Here is a 16,990-nt window from a genome sequence, read left to right as displayed (position 1 = left end):
AACTCTTGCTAATAACGTGTTGTGAAAGTAAAGATATTCGAAGGATATATTCTCTTGTATATATTTATGATTCAATCGAATAAGTACATTATATAGTAAATGATAAAACCCTAAGTACAATAGGATTCCTAAACCCAATTAGAATAAGAGAAAGTGGTCAATGGGCTTATGGACTTAGACATATGAATGTACTTATGTTACATGATACCATCACAAATTCACGAGTCATTCTTCTTAATCAACGCTCTGCTTCGTAAGTTTCGTCTGAATCTGTTCTAGAGAAAAACAATCGAAGGAGAAAAACAATCTAAGGATGCCATAAGAGGTATATGAAGACAGGATGAGTGACTTGCCCGACGATTTGCTTGTGCAGATTCTCTTGCTTGTCTCCACAAAAGATGCAGTTACCACCACGGTTTCGTCAAAACGCTGGCGTTTATATGGACCATGATGCCTATACTTGAGTACAGAGAAAGCAAAGATAATGATAGAAGCAAAAAGAGCGTGTGGTGGTTTCTTGACCAGTCATTGCGACTCCACAGGGCACCTGTATTAGACAGTTTGTGTATCAAACTCGGTCCACACTGTCCTGTTCATGTTGATGTTGCAAAATGGGTTGCAAAGGCTGTTGATCGTTTTGTGCGTAACCTAAAATTTGAGCTTCTCTGGTCAGCAGATCCAATCAGGTTGCCTAAGAGCCTTTACACATGCGAAACGCTAGTGAAACTGAATCTCTCCCACAAGGTTCTCATTGATTCTCCTTCTTCTACCGCTCACCTACCATCCCTTAAAAAGCTCTACCTAATTAATGTGTTCTCTAAAGACGAGGCTTCTCTCGTTAGGTTCTTATCAAGCTGCACTGTTCTTAAGAAACTGCGAATAACACGAGAAGAAGATGACAATATCACGCATTTTTTCGTGATAGTGCCTTCTTTACGGGACTTATCGTATCATGATTATGAATCATAATTTATGATTATAGTTTGGTAGGAAACAAGGCTAGGCTCTTGGTTATATATATCCGGCATTAAAGAACTTTATTTTCCACTAATTTATCAAAAGACTATTGCTTGATCAAGAATATGCCTTGTCTTGATAATGCAGATCTGTGTTGATACCTACGCAGTTGACAATTTGGCAAGATCTATATCAGCGGTTCTGTCTCTTAACTTGTTTTTGGCTGATGAAATGGTAGACAATGATAGTAGATGAATTATCAAACTGAGAACCAAACATTTAAAATCTATATGCCGTTAAATCTACCTTCAATCCTGAAGAGAGAGTGAGAGACAAAAGGTGATCGAGGAATTGGAGTCGATGCCTAGGGTTTCTAAGTCATGTCAGCTTCTCCTCAAATGAAAATTGTACTGTTTCTCATATGTTATTCCTATTACCATGTTGCCGCATACATCAATCTCATTCGAGTTTATCTACTTACTAAACTTGCTACTCTCTGAAAGTGATTAAGATGTGTCACATATGACCATACTACAAAGTTCACAATGATGATACAACAAAGACACCCATAAATTTTAAACGAAAGCTCTTAAGATGCATAATACTAAAATACTAAGTAATACTACATGATACAGAGTATGTGCTCACTCATGCAATACTGATAGGATGTTCCAATATGACTTGTTCTGATCGATTATTAGCTTTGCCTCTTTCCATTCACCTTTCAATGTAGCTTGACACAGAGGAACATAAAAATTCAGGTATTCATCTCTTTCACGGGTTAAAACTTGACCTGGTAATGAGGTGCTCGCTCCTGCAAATGTGACTCCAGAGATGATCTGGCAGGTTTTATTACACTAAAAAATAAAAGTCAAATCTTAGAGAAAAGATGGCCAAGTTAGAGCTTTCTATTCTTCAGATCTTAGAGAAAAGATGGTAAGTCTTAAGGCTCATTGGTTACCTTCAAAAACTGTCTCTGGTGTGGCATAGGCATAGTCTTCTTCACTTCTGACATTGTAAAAAAAGAAGAAGGGATCTGTATCCTCCATTCTTGCTAAACAAACAACTAACCAATTAAGTCAACAAGAGGGAGCTTGAGAGAGTGGGATGCCCGTTACAAATTGTGATAGACAGCTAGCAAATGTAACAAATTAATGATCAAATACCATAAAAGAAAATTCCCTTCGACAACTTGAGACACGGTAGGTGTTGAAACATAGTACTAGTACAGCTCTAGAAAGAGCAGATACAACTAAATATGCAAGACTCAAAGGTCTAAATTATGAATCCAAGTAGAGAGATGGATTACGTAGATCGAACAACAGTCGAACTCAAAGATTCCAGGGTAAAAGGATTCAAAGGATGGTATTCAAATTCAAATATCAGGCTATGTTCCTCACTACCTAACTTTAGATGACAAGAATAACTTAAGCCACACAATACTCGAGTCTCCGATGCAATTTCTCCTGACAAGGGAAGGTCGAGTTTGTTCTTAATACAGCAAGTTAGCTCTCATGCACATGAGGCAATACTAATATAGTTAAGTAACCCAGAGTTAAGAAACTGTCTAATAACAATTTTATTCCATTAATCTTTCAAAATTTGAACAAAACACTATGAAAATTACAAGGAACAGAACATCTGCAATTATCAGACTATTCCCAAGTTAAAATTAGGTATGCAAAAGCTAAACAAACACTATAGAAAATTACAAACATTACAACTTACAATGACAAACCGCAAAAACTGTTTCTTTATCTTCTTCTTCTTCTTCTTCATCATCCGATCCATTATCAATCAAATATCAAAGTTCTCCATCTGAATGCTGCTCTTTAAAGGCACATAGTCACCAAGATACCCACCAAGATGATCATGCAACGCGGATTTATCAATCTCCTGATGATGAAAACTCTTGCAAACATAGTAAAACACACTCTGCACAAGCAAACCCACAAGATTCACAATCACTAGTATCCCAACCAAGAAACCTCCAACCACAATCTTCGTAAACAACCCAAAATCGTCTCCTCCATGAACCACAACAGCACCGAAAACACCAGCGGTGACACCACAAAGAGCAAGATACACAAAAACCATAGTACACGCCATACTAGTCCTTCCTTTAAGCAACTCATAGCTCTTCTTCATGGCAGCAATCCCGTAAATAGGCTCAAGAACAGAGACAACACTAGCTAAATGCCACAAAGCAGTCATATAAACATGAACACCCAAAAACAGAACAAAGATCACAACCATCGAGAACACAGCGAGGATCACGCTCTGTAAATCGATGGCCACGATCAAAACCACGAGAAACAACAAGAAAACAGAGTTGTACACAAGCATCAAGAGAGAAACCCAAAGGAAGGTAATGAACAAACGCTTCAGAACAAGAGGAATCGCGTGCAATGTTGACGAGAAAGAAACAGGCTTTCCCGTGTAAAGCGACGCGAGAGTGAAGACGACGGCTGCCGTGGAGAGGAGAGAGAAGGCGAAGAGGAAGATGACGTAGACGAATTGGTAAATGAGGAGAAGGGTCCATTCGTGATTGGTTTGGGATTGATCTTGTGGAGGAATTGAATCGAGCTGAGCTAAGATTGGTTGGGTAAAGAGAGAATGAGCGAGGATTGCGAAGGAGAGAGGGAAAATTAGGGTTAGGGTTATGAGGTAGAAGGTTTTTGGGGAAAATTTGGGGATCGTGGTGGATTCACGTAATATACCTTGAATGTTGAGGAATTGAAGCTCTTCTGCAGCGAGATCCATGGATGAAATTAGGGTTTGTATAGAGAGATTGGGGAAGATTGTTAAAGGCGGTGACTTTTTTTTTAAGATGTGATGAAAAAAAAAGTTTCAGAGAGAACTCAACAGAGGAGAGAGAGAGAGAGAAAGGACAAGAAAAGAGAAAGGTCACTTCATGGTTTTAAAATAAATTATATTTATTTCTAAAATTAGAATGAAAACACGATTAGAAAAGAAAAAGTTCACTAATGTCTTTTTCTGGACAACAATAAAGTTTTTTTTTTTTTTTGTAAAAGGTTAAATTTATTATCATTTCTGATTTTTTCTGTACGTTGTTGATACAACTTACTTTTACTTTTGAGAAAAAAGACAAACTATGAAGGGAAATAACTAGAAAAGGAAGGAAATACAACCAAAGTAGGAAACAAGAAGAGATCTTGAAACCTTGATGAGCTTATCCCTGATAGCACGATCTAAAACTGCTTGCATTGTCGAGACGGAAGAGTTGATGTTGGTGAAAATCCTCGCATTTGGTTCTTTCCAGATAAGGTAACATGATGTTTGCAGAAGAAGCTTGATGAGCGTCCCTTCACCCGTAAATCTTGAGTTCTGTGTCTACAAGATCCAATAGGAGATGGAGCCGATTGTTGCTGGTGGGTTACTCCTTACTAAGAAAGGGCATTCAAAGAAAAGGTGGTCGTGTGTTTCTAAACCGTTTGAACAGAGCACACAAGCAGCAGGGACGTTTAGTCCCCATGCTCGCAATCTGTCTCTCGTAGGCAGTCTTCTTTTCATTACTAGCCATAGGATAAAAGCGAATCTTGTTACTCTTTCTTTAAACCATACTACTTTTTTTCAAGGTACCAAAGGAGAGATTGCTCACATTTGCTCCCGAGTTTCTTTGGAAGAGAAAGAATCTGAGAAACAATCTGACCGGCTTCGCCATAGATACACATCCTGACCTTGAAGAGCATGCGGTGGTGTAATGGTTGTAAGTGTGATCATGAGTTGCTGGTGCGCCTCTAAGCGAGCTCCCGACATCCACCATTCACCATTCCTCACCGCCTCTGCTACCTTTGCTTCCTTTCTAATAAGGAGATCTCTTGGTCCATTCTCACCAATAAAAGTAAACAAAGGACCATGACTTGTCCAATTATCAAACCAAAAAGAAGCGTACTAGCCATTTCTTACTTCACACCTCATGAACTCGACCATATGAGGCTTCAGAGAGATCATTGTTTTTATTGTCCTGGATTGTCTTGGAGAGTCCTTTAGACTCTGGAAACTCTTTCTTTGCAAAATATTTCCTCTTATCCAAGCTACCCATAGAGAACCAACATTTGTAAATACATTCCAAATCAACTTTAGCTGAAACACGATTGCAAAATCCTCCAACAGACGAATACCCAGTCCTCCTTCCTCTTTAGGCTTGCAAACGTCAATCCAGGCTACTCTTGCCCCCATTGCCGAAGTAACTTTGTTTTTCCAAAGGAAAGCTGCATAGAGAGTCCACTTTGGCATATAACCTTTTGGGGAGATTGAACGCCGCACTCCAGAAGTTGACCATGCCATAAATTACCGAGGATATCAACCTTATCTTCTCGGCGAATGACAATAACTTTACCGTCCAAGCATGCAACTTGTTAGTGATTTTCTTGATGAATGGTTGCATTGTAGCAATAGATATTCTCGCCAGATTAAGAGGGAGTGGGGAATACACCAACTTTAATACCTTGCAAGGCGCTAAGAACTGCCACTTGAACCTCTGCATATCCCCCAAAGAAAATTTCCGACTTATCAGGATTGACGTCTAATCCACTTGAACCTCTGCTCTTGAATGTTTTCATTGTTTCAGCAATTCCAGTTAAAGAGTGTCTCGCTCCGTCAGAGAATACCAGCAAGTCATCAACAAATAAGAGATGAGTTACCACTGGAGAGGCACAAGAGGGTGAAGCTGAATATGTCCTTGCTCTGCGGCCTGTTCAAGCAGTTTAGATAGCACCTCCATAACCATAATGAACAAATATGGAGAGAGAGGGTCGCCTTGACGAAGTCTTTTTTCCCCTAGAAAGAAACCCGCGAGTTCACCATTGATTAAAATAGAGAATATTGGTGAAGAGATGCATTCCTTTACCCAAGTACAAAAAATAGTCGGGAAGTTTTGGGCTTCTAACACATTCAACACAAAATTCCAACACACCGTGTCAAACGCTTTCCTTATGTCCACCTTGAGCAGGCAACTCTTACTACAAGTTTCTTTTTGGTAATCCCTGATTAGCTCGGACACCAATAGCACGTTCTCTCCTAAGCTTCGCCCTTTTAAGAAAGCAGCTTGGTTTGGACTTATGCAATCCTGGAGAAGTGGCTTCAATCTGTTTGCGATGATCTTGGAAATGATTTTATATGTCAGATTGCAGCAGCTTATCGGCCTGTAGTCGCCCAGTTTACAAGCTTCAGGTTGCTTTGGAGTAAAAGTGATAGCCGTGTTGTTGAAATCCCTTAACAGTCCACCATTCCTGAAGAATTCCTGCACTGCATAGATAACATTCGTCCCTATAGGGTCCCAGGATGCTCGGTAGCTCCATAGAGAATCAATCCGGTCCAGGGCTCTTATCACGCGGCATTGCAAAGACAGCGCACTTGATTTCTTCTACTGAGACCATTTTCTGTAGCTCTTGTCTTTGAGATTCATTACATATGAAGGCGAGCAAATCTTGTATCTCGGGAATTGAGATAGGAGAGACTGGCATCATTGTGCATCCTATTATACCCTGAAAGTAATCTGCGGCATGTTATTTGATATCCATTGGATCAACGAGCTTCCTATCATTCGAGTCTCTTTAGAAAGTGAATATGGTTCCTCGCGGCTCTCTGGGAGTCAGACTTGTGAAAGAAAGTTTTGATCCTGTCACCAAGATTCATCCAGGTAGCTCGTGATTTCTGGCGAAACAATTTTTCCTCTGCTGACTTAAGGAATTTCCAATGCTCCCTAGCTTGGTGTTTCCGGGTTAGATTTTGAATGATCCGGTGCAAACTTGCGACCTTTTCTACTTGGGCTTTAACCCTTGTCGTAATTCCGCTGAAGTGCTGCTTATTTAAACCCCTAAGCACTGGTTTCAACTTCTTGAGAGACCTTACAAGCTTGAATTGATAGGTTACCTGAATTGCTTGAGTGTTCCATGCTTGTCCAACTGACTCGTGGTAATCTTGGTGTGCTACACCATTGGTAAAAAATTTAAACGGCTTCCTAACCTCCCGTTTGATAGATGGCATATGGAAAACACAAGATGAATGGTTTGATTGCAAAGGTGCTAGAAAATCTGCAAAAGAGTCAGGAAATGCTTGAGCCCAAGGTTGGTTTATGAAAGCATGGTCGATCTTCTTAGATGCAGGGCTATCCTTTTAATTGTTCCAACAAGTATAGGTGAGACCTTTCGCTTGAGCTTCAAATAGATCAGCATTCTGCATAGCCAAGTTGAAGTCATCCATTCCCAATGAGTCAATATTTTTAGAGAGGTGCTCGGAGTGATGCGAAAGTCTCAAAATCTGATTGAAGTCTCCTGCCACAGCCCACCGATGACTGCTACCGGAGCATTATCGTTTAACCAACCCAGTTCCTCCCAAAGCAGTTGTCTTTCCTCTGGTAAGTTATAAGCATAAGTAAAAGTAACCGAGAAATTAATATTATGTGATGGTATAGAGATACCGCATGTTATCATCTACACCGATACTTTATAGACCACCAAGTTAACTGATGGATCCCATACCAACACAACTGGTGCTGTGGAATGGTACTCAAAATTTCCAAAAGCTTCCATCCTGCAGGAATCACTCTTGCTAATCTTCTTGCATTTATTGCTTGTACATGCGTTTCTATAAACACTCCAAAAAGTGGTTTATGGATGTTAATCCAATCCTTTGATAAGTCATGATGTGTGGTACTATTCAAACCTCTTACATTCCACAAAAAAAACATATATAATGTTGTATTAGTTGGATAATGTGGCCTTACTACCACTCTTCTGGCGCGAAACCAGAATAAAAGGAGCTCCATTATCCTCTGCATCGTGTATAGAGCTATTAGTAGTGCATGTGGCCTCTGCCACAGTAACATGATTCATAATTTCCTGGCCTTTCGCAGAAACTATCGTTGTCCCAATAATGATGACCGCTGTATTAGACTTGTCCTCCTATGTAGTTCCCCCATCACTCACCGTGGGAGTTATCACCTCCCCCTCTGTGCCCAAAGGAACTTGTATACGCGCATTCCCTGGCTCCGTCGGAGTGGTCATAATAACTGCATCTACTTTAGGCCCTTCTTTAACTCTCCACACTGCTGCAGGAGAACGACCTTGACAAGACCTTCTGTTAATTCTAGGTCGACTCCGAGAATGATTTATCCTGCTTCTGTTCATGAGGGGCACCTGGAGCCACAATTTTCATCGACTTCGATCATGACCATACGCATTACATTCCTGGCATCGCGGAGGTAGCCAAGGATAAGTAACAAATACCTTAAATTCACGTCCAGTAGATAACCCCATGATGAGCTTGGACGGCAGGTCCTTTGTGAGGTCAACTCGAACCAACACCTTTGCAACCTCAAATGTTTCCTTCCTCTCTGTTTCAGGAGCCAATGCCATTGGCTTCCCTACCGCTGTCGCAAGCCAGCTAAGGCTCTGCTTATTAAAGAGTAAATATGGAACTCCCCAAAATTCAGCTTTAATCGCGGCTGAGGTTATATTCGGTGCATCAGGATCAATTCAGGTGACCATGGAGAAACAAACATGGAAAACCCTGCTATGTTCCACATATGTCGGCTTAGGAGAATAGCTCTGGTTCTTTGGTTTGACACTCGTAGCAGAAAAGCACCCGGACCTATGTTGTGCACAAAGATATGCGGTCCCGTTCTAGCCCACAATGCATTCACCACACCGATTACCTTACCCATTTCGGGATAGTTTCCATGGAACTGAGCAAATACGAATTCCTTGAACTCATCCTTCACCACCTCAATATTTTCATCCGGGATGAGCACAAAGGGGACGCTAGTGATATGCTGTGATGGTGTACTAATTTCCTCCAAATCATCTTTGAGGAGACTGTACCACTTTTTATCCAGAGATGGCAAAACCTTCTCGTAGAAGTAGCTGACACAGTTTTGTCTAGAGGGTTAGCATCGGTGTTTACGATCTTTTCCTTGGAGATACCGCCGAAGGAAACAGCCTCAAGAGCCGAAGTGTTCGCAGGCGGAGAAGTTTCATCTTGGGAAGCAAGAGGAGATTTCAGATCTGAATAGATCTGATCTACAGAGGCGGCCGAATCAACTAAACCAGCAGCACCTGACATAGATGTTGGAGCCCGATAGGTAGCTAATCAGAGGACCCATTCGTGTCAGAGTCCACGAGGATGAGCGGACTACCTTCGTCTGCTTTCGGAGAGGGGATCCCAGCAATCGCAGAGATTCGAGCGAACTGTGAGGTTCCTGGGATTAGTGGTCGAGAAAGGCATTTAGAACAATTCTTGTCACCGGCCGACGGTGGCAATTAGGGTTAAGAAGCTTATCGCCTTAAAAGTCACCTCATGAGAGAGTGTTCCAATCCCTAAACTTTATTTGTCAACAAAAAAGTTCGCTAATCGAAATCATTAAATCGTTTTACAAAAATAACAACTTGGACATAAATATTTACGTACACTATACAAATCAAGTTTACATTTTGTTAATCGGTTTGGTTTTTGTTCGAGTTAGTAACGTTCCAAAAGTTCAGTGATGTCTTTTTTTTGGTCAACAAAAGAGTTTGCTAATGAAAATCCTTATATAACAAGTCCATACATATTTAATTTGTTTCAAATACAAACTTTTAAGGTAATTTATTCGTTTCAATAAGCGATTCTAGGGTCGGGCGGTGAGGATGCAACTATGACTGATATTGGTGAGAAGGATCGGCCTCCGGATGGGATTAGTCCTTGGCTTCGCAAGGTGGTCGGCAGTGGTGTTTGGGGTAGACTTCAATCGGAAAGTGTGGTGGAAGACGCGTTTGTCATTGACAGGGTGCATCTGACTTTTCCAAATGGGGAGGAAGGTGAACGAGAGGTTATTATTGAGAAGAAAGTGCTAGAGGCTATGAACGGTTTGTGGAAGAAGTGTATTATTGTGAAGGTGTTAGGATGCAACGTTTTGATCACGATGCTTAATAGGAAGCTTCGGGAGTTGTGGAAGCCGAAAGGGGGGATGTCGGTGCTGGATCTCCCTCGTCAGTTTTTTATGATTCGGTTTGACATGGAGGAGGAGTATTTAGCAGCGATAATGGGTGGTCTTTGGCGAGTGTTTCGAAGTCACTTAGTGGTGCAAGCCTGATCGCTAGAGTTTGATCCGTTAAGGGATGAAATTGTTACGACGCTGGTGTGGGTTTGAATATCGAATATTCCAATCAATTTCTATCATCGACTTATTCTCATGGGGATAACACAGGGATTAGTCCGTCCAATTAGAGTTGAATCAAATACTCTAAATTTTGAAAGGGCCCGTTTTGCGCGAGTTTGTGTGGAAGTTGATCTCTCAAAACCTTTGAAGGGGAGAATTCTCGTGAATGGAGAGCGGTATTTTTTGGCGTATGAGGGTTTTCAGAATATTTTTTCCATTTGTGGGCTATATGGCCACTTGGTGCAGGCATGTCCGATGGTGGCGCGGGATATGGTTGCAGATAGGCCTCCGGCACCGGCTCTAGTTGCTCCGCGGGCGAATTTGCAGCTGGGTGACGGGTTTATCAAAGTTCGACTTCTGGGTAGGCGTTCAACCAAATAAGGAAATGTGACTTTCGTGAATGTTGCTCGACCAGAAACAGATTTGGAATAGGAATCTGCAGGAGATCTCGGAGAATATTGCAATTTCTAACAAATTTGGTGGGTTAGATGCGCATATGGAAGCTGAGGCAGTTAGAGAAGGTGGTATTATATCTTTGGGGGAAAAAAGGAAAATATGGATGTGGTGGATAATCATGGTAAAGGCAAGAGTGTGGTCCAAGGAAATGGAGGTGAGGTTTCGGTGTTTGTGGCTAAGGGGCCTAATCGACCGCGTGAGTTGTTGAATGGGAAGAAAGGTTTGGGGATTAGGCTCAATGGGAATAATGGGTCCAAACAGCGGAAACCCAATTCAAATAAGCCCACCATTGGTTTTGGTTTTTGGCCTCGTAGGGGGCGTGAAAATGTCAGAGTCTGGGAAGCGCCTTCGGATCGAGAATAGGCCTTGGGGTCGACCCGATGGTGTATTTGTGGGTAACCGGGAATTCTCGTCTGCTGCGGATGTCTGAACGAGTAGAATGACGATGGAGGAGAGGATCCCGCTGGAGAATATTGTTGTGCAATAGGAGGCTATTATGCAACAAGAACCGCCAGTGGAGAGGGCAGAGAGTAATGTGGTTTAATGGTCGTCCTCGGTTATTGGGAGCTTTAATTGGCTATCAAGGATGAATTGTTTGTTTTGGAATTGCCGGAGGGCTAATAAACCCAATTTTCGTTAAGAAATCCTTTATATGATGAAGAAATTCATTACAAATATATTGGCTGTCTTTGGGACGCACGTCAATGGAGTGAATGCAGAACGTATTCGTCGCGGTTTGGGGTTTGACAACTCTTTCGGAGTTGACGCTATTGGTCAGAGTGGAGGCTTATGGCTACTCTGGAGGCCGAGTGTTGGGGATGTAGTGGTTGAGGCATCATCGGATCAATTTATACATGTTTCGGTGACGAATGGAACAAAGGTAGTCCATTTGATTGCGGTCTATGTTGCACATATAGTGAGCCGGCGAAGTTGGCTGTGGGGTCAGTTAAAAATGGTGATTCAGGGGTTAGATGGGCCGTTGATAGTCGAACACAATCCTCCTCCTAGATGATCAGACAGGTGTAATGGGAGGCTCTCACCGAACTCACTGGCGTTTGGGGAATGGTACAGTGAGATGTCTCTAACTGACACAGGATTTTGGGTAATCGTTTTACTTGGCAACGAGAGCGTGTGGAGAGAACGTTTGTGGCCACAAGAGTCGACCGAGTTTTTGTGCTGTCCTCATGCGCGCTTAAAATGGCATGAAGCAGTTGTGACTCACTTGTCGTTCCTATCTTCTGACCATGCTCCCATTTATGTTCAGTTGGCTCCTGAGGATAGAGGAGATCCAAAGAGGCGTCCGTTCAGGTTTGAGGCTGCCTGGTTGAAGCATTATAGCTTTTGGGAGTTGCTAACGCAATCATGGAATGGGGAGATTGCAACTGCGGAATCCCTTAACAGACTGCGAGAGCGTTTGAAGAGATGGAACAAGGATGTTTTCAGGGGCGTTCATGCCCGTAAGGAGAAGGTTGTCTCATATATTAAATTTATTCAACATGAGCTGGAACTGAGACAGACTGCTTTGTTGGAGTAGGAAGAGGCTCTGATTAAAGAGCTAGATGTAGTACTTGAACAGGAAAAAATGATATGGTTTGAGAAGGCAAGGGAAAAGAATATAGCTTTGGGGGATAGGAACACTCATTATTTTCACACAACAACTATTATCCAGAGAAAAAGGAACATGATTGAAAGATTGAAAGATTATCAAGGGCATTGGATAACCGATTCTAAGGCTTTGGAGAGTTTGGTTGTGGCGTATTATCAACGATTGTACTTGTTAGAGGATGTTGATCCCATAGTCGCGAGTTTACCGCAGTTTGGTTACCCTAGTTTGCCAAGGAGTGAGTTGGTGGCCTTAAGTAAGCCCTTTGTGGCTTTGGATGTTGAGCTTGCATTGCGGAGAATGGGCCAATTTAAATCTTCTGAACCTGATGGTTTCCATCCAGGGTTTATCAACATTGCTGGGATGTTGTTGGTAATAGTGTGACTCAATTTGTGTTGGAGTTTTTTGCATCTAGCTCCTTGCCTACAAATACGAGTGATGCTTTCGCGGTTTTGATTGCTAAGATGCTTAAACCTGAAAGGATCACACAATTTCGTCCGATCAGTTTATGCAGCGTGTTGTTTAAGACCATTACAAAAACCATGGTTATGCGGTTATAACAGGTGATGCCATTATTGATAGGGCCTGTCCAATCAAGTTTTATTCTAGGCAGATTAAGTACATATAATGTTATCATCGTACAAGAGGTTGTCCATTAGATGAGACGCAAGAAAGGGTGTAAGGGATGGATGTTGCTAAAGTTGGACTTGGAGAAAGCGTATTCGGTGGGATTTCTTACAAGATTCACTTGTCATCGCGGGATTACTAGTGGAGTGGATTTGCTGGATCATGCAGTGTGTCCAGGGACCGTCGATGACTGTCCTGTGGAATGGAGAGAGAACCACTTCATTTAAGCCGACAACAAGGTTGAGGCAGGGCGATCCCTTGTCCCCATACCTTTTTTTTTGTGCTTGGAAAGGTTATGTTACCTGATTGAGACTTCGATTTCTTTGAAAGAGTGGAAGCCGATTAGCTTGTCTCGGGGCGGACCCAAAATATCACATATGTTCTTTGCAGATGACCTCATCTTGTTTGCGGAAGCTTCAGTGGCACAAGTGAAAGTGATTAGGAAGGTACTAGAGAGGTTCTGTGTATCGTCGGGGCAAAAGGTGAGATTGGAGAAATCAAAAATCTTTTTCTCTGATAATGTTCATCGTGATTTGGCTTGGAGGATTAGTGACGAGAGTGGTATTCAATCCACCAATGATTTAGGTAAGTATTTGGGGGTGCTAGTTTTACATAAGAGGATGAATAAAGACATGTTTGGTGAGGTTTTCCAGCGTGTGGGTTTGAGATTGTCAGGGTCGAAGGGTCGGTTTCTCAGCTTTGCAGGGAGGTTGACCTTGACGAAGTCGGTTTTGTTATCTATCCCCATACATTCAATGAGCACAATTATACTTGCAGCTTTGACAGTAGACAGTCTAGGTAAGATCTGCCGTGATTTTCTTTGGGGGAGTACAACGGAGAAACGGAAGCAAGATCTTCTTGTTTGGGATCAGGTCTATCAACCAAATATGGAGGGTGGTTTAGGAATCAGATCAGCGAGATCAATGAATAAGTCATTGGTGGCTAAAGTTGGATGGCAGCTTCTTAATGATAATCATAGTCTCTGGGCACACATCTTGCATAGTAAATATAAGGTTGGTCACGTTAAAGATTCGGCGTGGTTGAAGGTCAAAGGCACTTGGTCTCCTACTTGGCACAGAGTGGGAGTGGGGTTGCGGGATATCGTTATACCCGGTTTGCGATGGGTGCTAGGAAATGGGAGGATGATTCAATTTTGGAAGGACACATGGCTGGAAAGCAGACCATTCCTTATCAATGCATTACAGTGCTACCACCTAGGGAGGAGGACGTTCATATTTGTGAACTCTGGCAGGATGGGTTGGGTTGGGACTTGGCCAGAATCCAGCCCTTTGTCTCTCACTTTTTACGACTGCAACTTGGGATTGTTGTAGTGGACAATGTGACTAGAGGTTCTGATTGGCTGTCGTGGGCAGGACCACCATAAGGGAAATTCACTGTTAAGTCGGCTTACTCTCTTTTATCACGGGACGACTCTCCAATACAGTGGATGGAGAGACTCTATTGTCGTGTCTGGAAGGTTATAGCGCCAGAAAGAGTGCAATGTTTTCTCTGGTTTGTAGTTCATCAAGTTTTAATTACGAATGCAGAGCGCTATCGCCGTCATATGAGTGACACGGGGTTGTGTTAGGTTTGTAAGAGTGGTGAAGAGACAATCGTCCAAGTACTTGGGGAATGCCCTGTAATGGCAGGGGTTTGGCAAAGACTAGTGTCACCACGAAGAGTAAGAGCTTTCTTTTCACAAACGTTGTTGGAATGGATCTATGTGAAACTTGGTGAGGGTGGAGATTTGAATCATGTACCTTGGGAGACACGGTTTTTGATGGCTGTATGGTGGGGCTGGAAATGGCGGTGTGGCAATGTGTTTGGTTTGAAACAAGTGTAGGGACCGTTTACGTTTTGTGAAGGAGCTTGCAGAGGAAGTGGTCCGTGCTCATGAGCAGTGTGTGCTGAAACCACCAGTTGTAGCTCGAGAATCACGCCAAACTGGGTGGGTTCCGCCGATGGAGGGCTGGGTTAAGTTAAATACAGATGGTGCTTCACAGTGGAACCCGGGCCTCACATCAGCCGGTGGAGTGTTGCGAGATACATGAGGTGTTTGGAAGGGTGGTTTTGCATTGAACATTGTTCGGCGCTATTAGCGGAGTTATGGGGGGGGTCTATTATGGGTTGGTTATTGCTTGGGAATGGGGAATCACGCGTCTGGTGTTGGAAATAGACTCTGAGATTGTGGTGGGGTTCTTACAGAAAGGGATAAGTGATCAACATCCGCTATCTTTCCGAGCACGGTTGTGCTATGGCTTTCTTTCGAGGGACTGGATAGTCCGTATTTGTCATGTGTATCGGGAAGCTAACCCTCTTGCCGATGGGTTATCTAACTATGCGTTTTCTTTACCTTTAGGAATTCATATTTTTGATGTTCAACCTATTCTGTGGCTCAGATTGCCTTTGCTGATGCTTGTGGCACTACTAGACCACATGATGTTAGAGTGTAATTTACTTTTGTTATTTGAATAAATTGAAGGGGGTCCTTTTCCCCCTTTACCTTACCAAAAAAAAACTGGAAATCCTTATATTTCACTCTTTATTTTTCAAAAATAACAACATGGACGATAAAATTTGAGAAGTTGTTAAAAATATTTTTTTTGGTCTGTCTTTTTTAAAAATACAGTTTTTGAACATTTTCATTTTTACTCTCTTTTTTAAAGGGTATTTTTAAAATTTTACGTACACTATAGAAATCACCATTATAAAAAATCACCAAATTTTTTTAAATAACTTAAGTTAGAAATTATTCCCTAAAGCAAAATTATACATTTTTTCTAAAAATAGCGTTATTTCACAATTTCAATTAAAATATAATATCTGACTTATATTTGTTATCACACAATTTATTGTATTTCTCTCAGTTAATGAATTATTATTAATTTTAATGATAATTTAATTTTAATTGATTGAAATTCAAATTAAGAAACAACTAAAACAATTAATGGATTAAATCAATTTGATGGATAATGTTTTAATTCAATTTTCATTCAAATTATTATCCCAACTAATATTTGAGACGATTTGATAGATCTAAAAAGGGACCATCTCCCTCCCAGTCCAGAATTGTGAAGCATTGAATCATAAAACGAGTTTTGAAACCCTCAAATAATGTTTTATTAATTGCATAATACAGCTGATACAAGATATGTTATCCAAGCGATTAAACTCTTAAAACCCATAATTTAGTAGGAAATTATTAATTGTCGATAAACAGTAGTAAGATGGGACTAGCAAATTGAAGAACCAAAAACAAAAACAAAATTGAGTAGATTCACTTAGGGTACACAAAAAAAAACAGTAGATTCACTTAATTTTATATGCATATGCAATTTATATTTATTTTTTTCTTTTTTTTTTCTAATAGCTGAAAAACAATAGTATGGTATGATATGAGAGTCTATTTTATTTGTTATAAAAATACACACATAAATATATTTACTTATGTTTTGTTCATATTTTTAATATGTTTTGGTTTTTATTTTCTTAATATCTATTCAACATTTCAAAGAACCAAAAAATAACTAATTTGCTGCCATATATAAATAATTACACCTATAGTTTATATTTACATAGAATTTAATGTAAATTATACTCAATATATCAAAAAATTAAATAATTTATATTTACATAGAGTATATATATATATATATATTACTTTTCACATTTTTTAATAACAAATGCCATTTTTTTTAATTCGCCCTAAGCCTATATGAACCTAAGCACGGCACTGATCAAAACAATTTTAGAATAAACCAAATACTAGCCACACTTAAGGCAAAGGGATTGGATTCTATTATTATGAGAACAACATACAGCTTAATTGAAGTAATTTATTATTAACATACAGATGATTAATGTCAGAAATTTGTGCATTGGAGAAGTTTGTGTGTTGGAGGGGAGATAGATTTGTACGGTTCAATCCCACTGTAATGCATATTCCAACTCGGCTTACCATTTAGAGGCTTCGACCCATTTCAGAATGTTATAGTCAACAAACAATGATTCACTATATTTGCCTAAACCTATGGTAGTTTTAAGTTTTAACAAGTGGTGTAATCAAAAACATGATCATGGGTCAAAATGAAATAATCATGCAGAGAAAGAAATGAGCATTGTCAAGATCACATGATAATTTAGTATTAATTGCTCTATAGATTCAACATCAGGTTAGAGAGATT

The 16,990-nt window shown here is 40.7% G+C and overlaps 3 protein-coding genes and 1 pseudogene across 3 annotated transcripts; 2 read left to right on the top strand and 2 right to left on the bottom strand.

Annotated features, from left to right (window-relative positions):
* The first annotated feature begins 247 nt into the window (after positions 1 to 247).
* On the top strand, positions 248 to 1,212 carry LOC147934821 (putative FBD-associated F-box protein At1g05080 pseudogene; annotated as a pseudogene).
* A 1,309-nt stretch (positions 1,213 to 2,521) lies between these two features.
* LOC104724944 (uncharacterized) lies at positions 2,522 to 3,867 on the bottom strand. The gene has a single exon (XM_010443517.3). The coding sequence runs from the start codon at positions 3,718 to 3,720 to the stop codon at positions 2,755 to 2,757; it is 966 nt and encodes a 321-aa protein (XP_010441819.1). The 5' UTR covers positions 3,721 to 3,867; the 3' UTR covers positions 2,522 to 2,754.
* A 708-nt stretch (positions 3,868 to 4,575) lies between these two features.
* On the bottom strand, positions 4,576 to 5,268 carry LOC147934820 (uncharacterized). The gene is made up of 2 exons (XM_087472813.1): positions 4,895 to 5,268; positions 4,576 to 4,840 (listed from the first exon to the last, which is right to left on the bottom strand). Exons 1-2 carry the CDS (start codon positions 5,266 to 5,268, stop codon positions 4,576 to 4,578), a joined length of 639 nt encoding a protein of 212 aa, XP_087328939.1.
* Positions 5,269 to 11,651: 6,383 nt separating this feature from the next.
* Positions 11,652 to 14,857, top strand: LOC147934819 (uncharacterized). Its single transcript, XM_087472812.1, has 8 exons — positions 11,652 to 12,044; positions 12,111 to 12,551; positions 12,839 to 12,998; positions 13,197 to 13,391; positions 13,584 to 14,068; positions 14,180 to 14,283; positions 14,456 to 14,539; positions 14,650 to 14,857. The coding sequence occupies exons 1-8, from the start codon at positions 11,652 to 11,654 to the stop codon at positions 14,855 to 14,857; spliced, it is 2,070 nt and encodes a 689-aa protein (XP_087328938.1).
* Positions 14,858 to 16,990: the final 2,133 nt, after the last annotated feature.

Source organism: Camelina sativa, chromosome 11 (genome assembly GCF_030686135.1).
Source record: "Camelina sativa cultivar CO46 ecotype springtype chromosome 11, ASM3068613v1".
Taxonomy (NCBI): domain Eukaryota; kingdom Viridiplantae; phylum Streptophyta; class Magnoliopsida; order Brassicales; family Brassicaceae; genus Camelina; species Camelina sativa.
The sequence above is the reverse complement of the archived record's forward strand: the minus strand, read 5'-3'. Positions and strand labels throughout refer to the sequence as shown.

Coding starts and splice junctions, on each gene's coding strand:
- LOC104724944 (XM_010443517.3), bottom strand. CDS start 3,720: ATGGATCTCGCTGCAGAAGAGCTTCAATTCCTCAACATTCAAGGTATA.
- LOC147934820 (XM_087472813.1), bottom strand. CDS start 5,268: ATGGCATGGTCAACTTCTGGAGTGCGGCGTTCAATCTCCCCAAAAGGT. Junction 4,841..4,894: donor CATATGGTCGAGTTCATGAG/GTGTGAAGTAAG, acceptor TAATTGGACAAG/TCATGGTCCTTTGTTTACTT.
- LOC147934819 (XM_087472812.1), top strand. CDS start 11,652: ATGTCTCTAACTGACACAGGATTTTGGGTAATCGTTTTACTTGGCAAC. Junction 12,552..12,838: donor ACATTGCTGGGATGTTGTTG/GTAATAGTGTGA, acceptor GTTGTCCATTAG/ATGAGACGCAAGAAAGGGTG. Junction 14,069..14,179: donor ACTCTGGCAGGATGGGTTGG/GTTGGGACTTGG, acceptor TGTCGTGGGCAG/GACCACCATAAGGGAAATTC.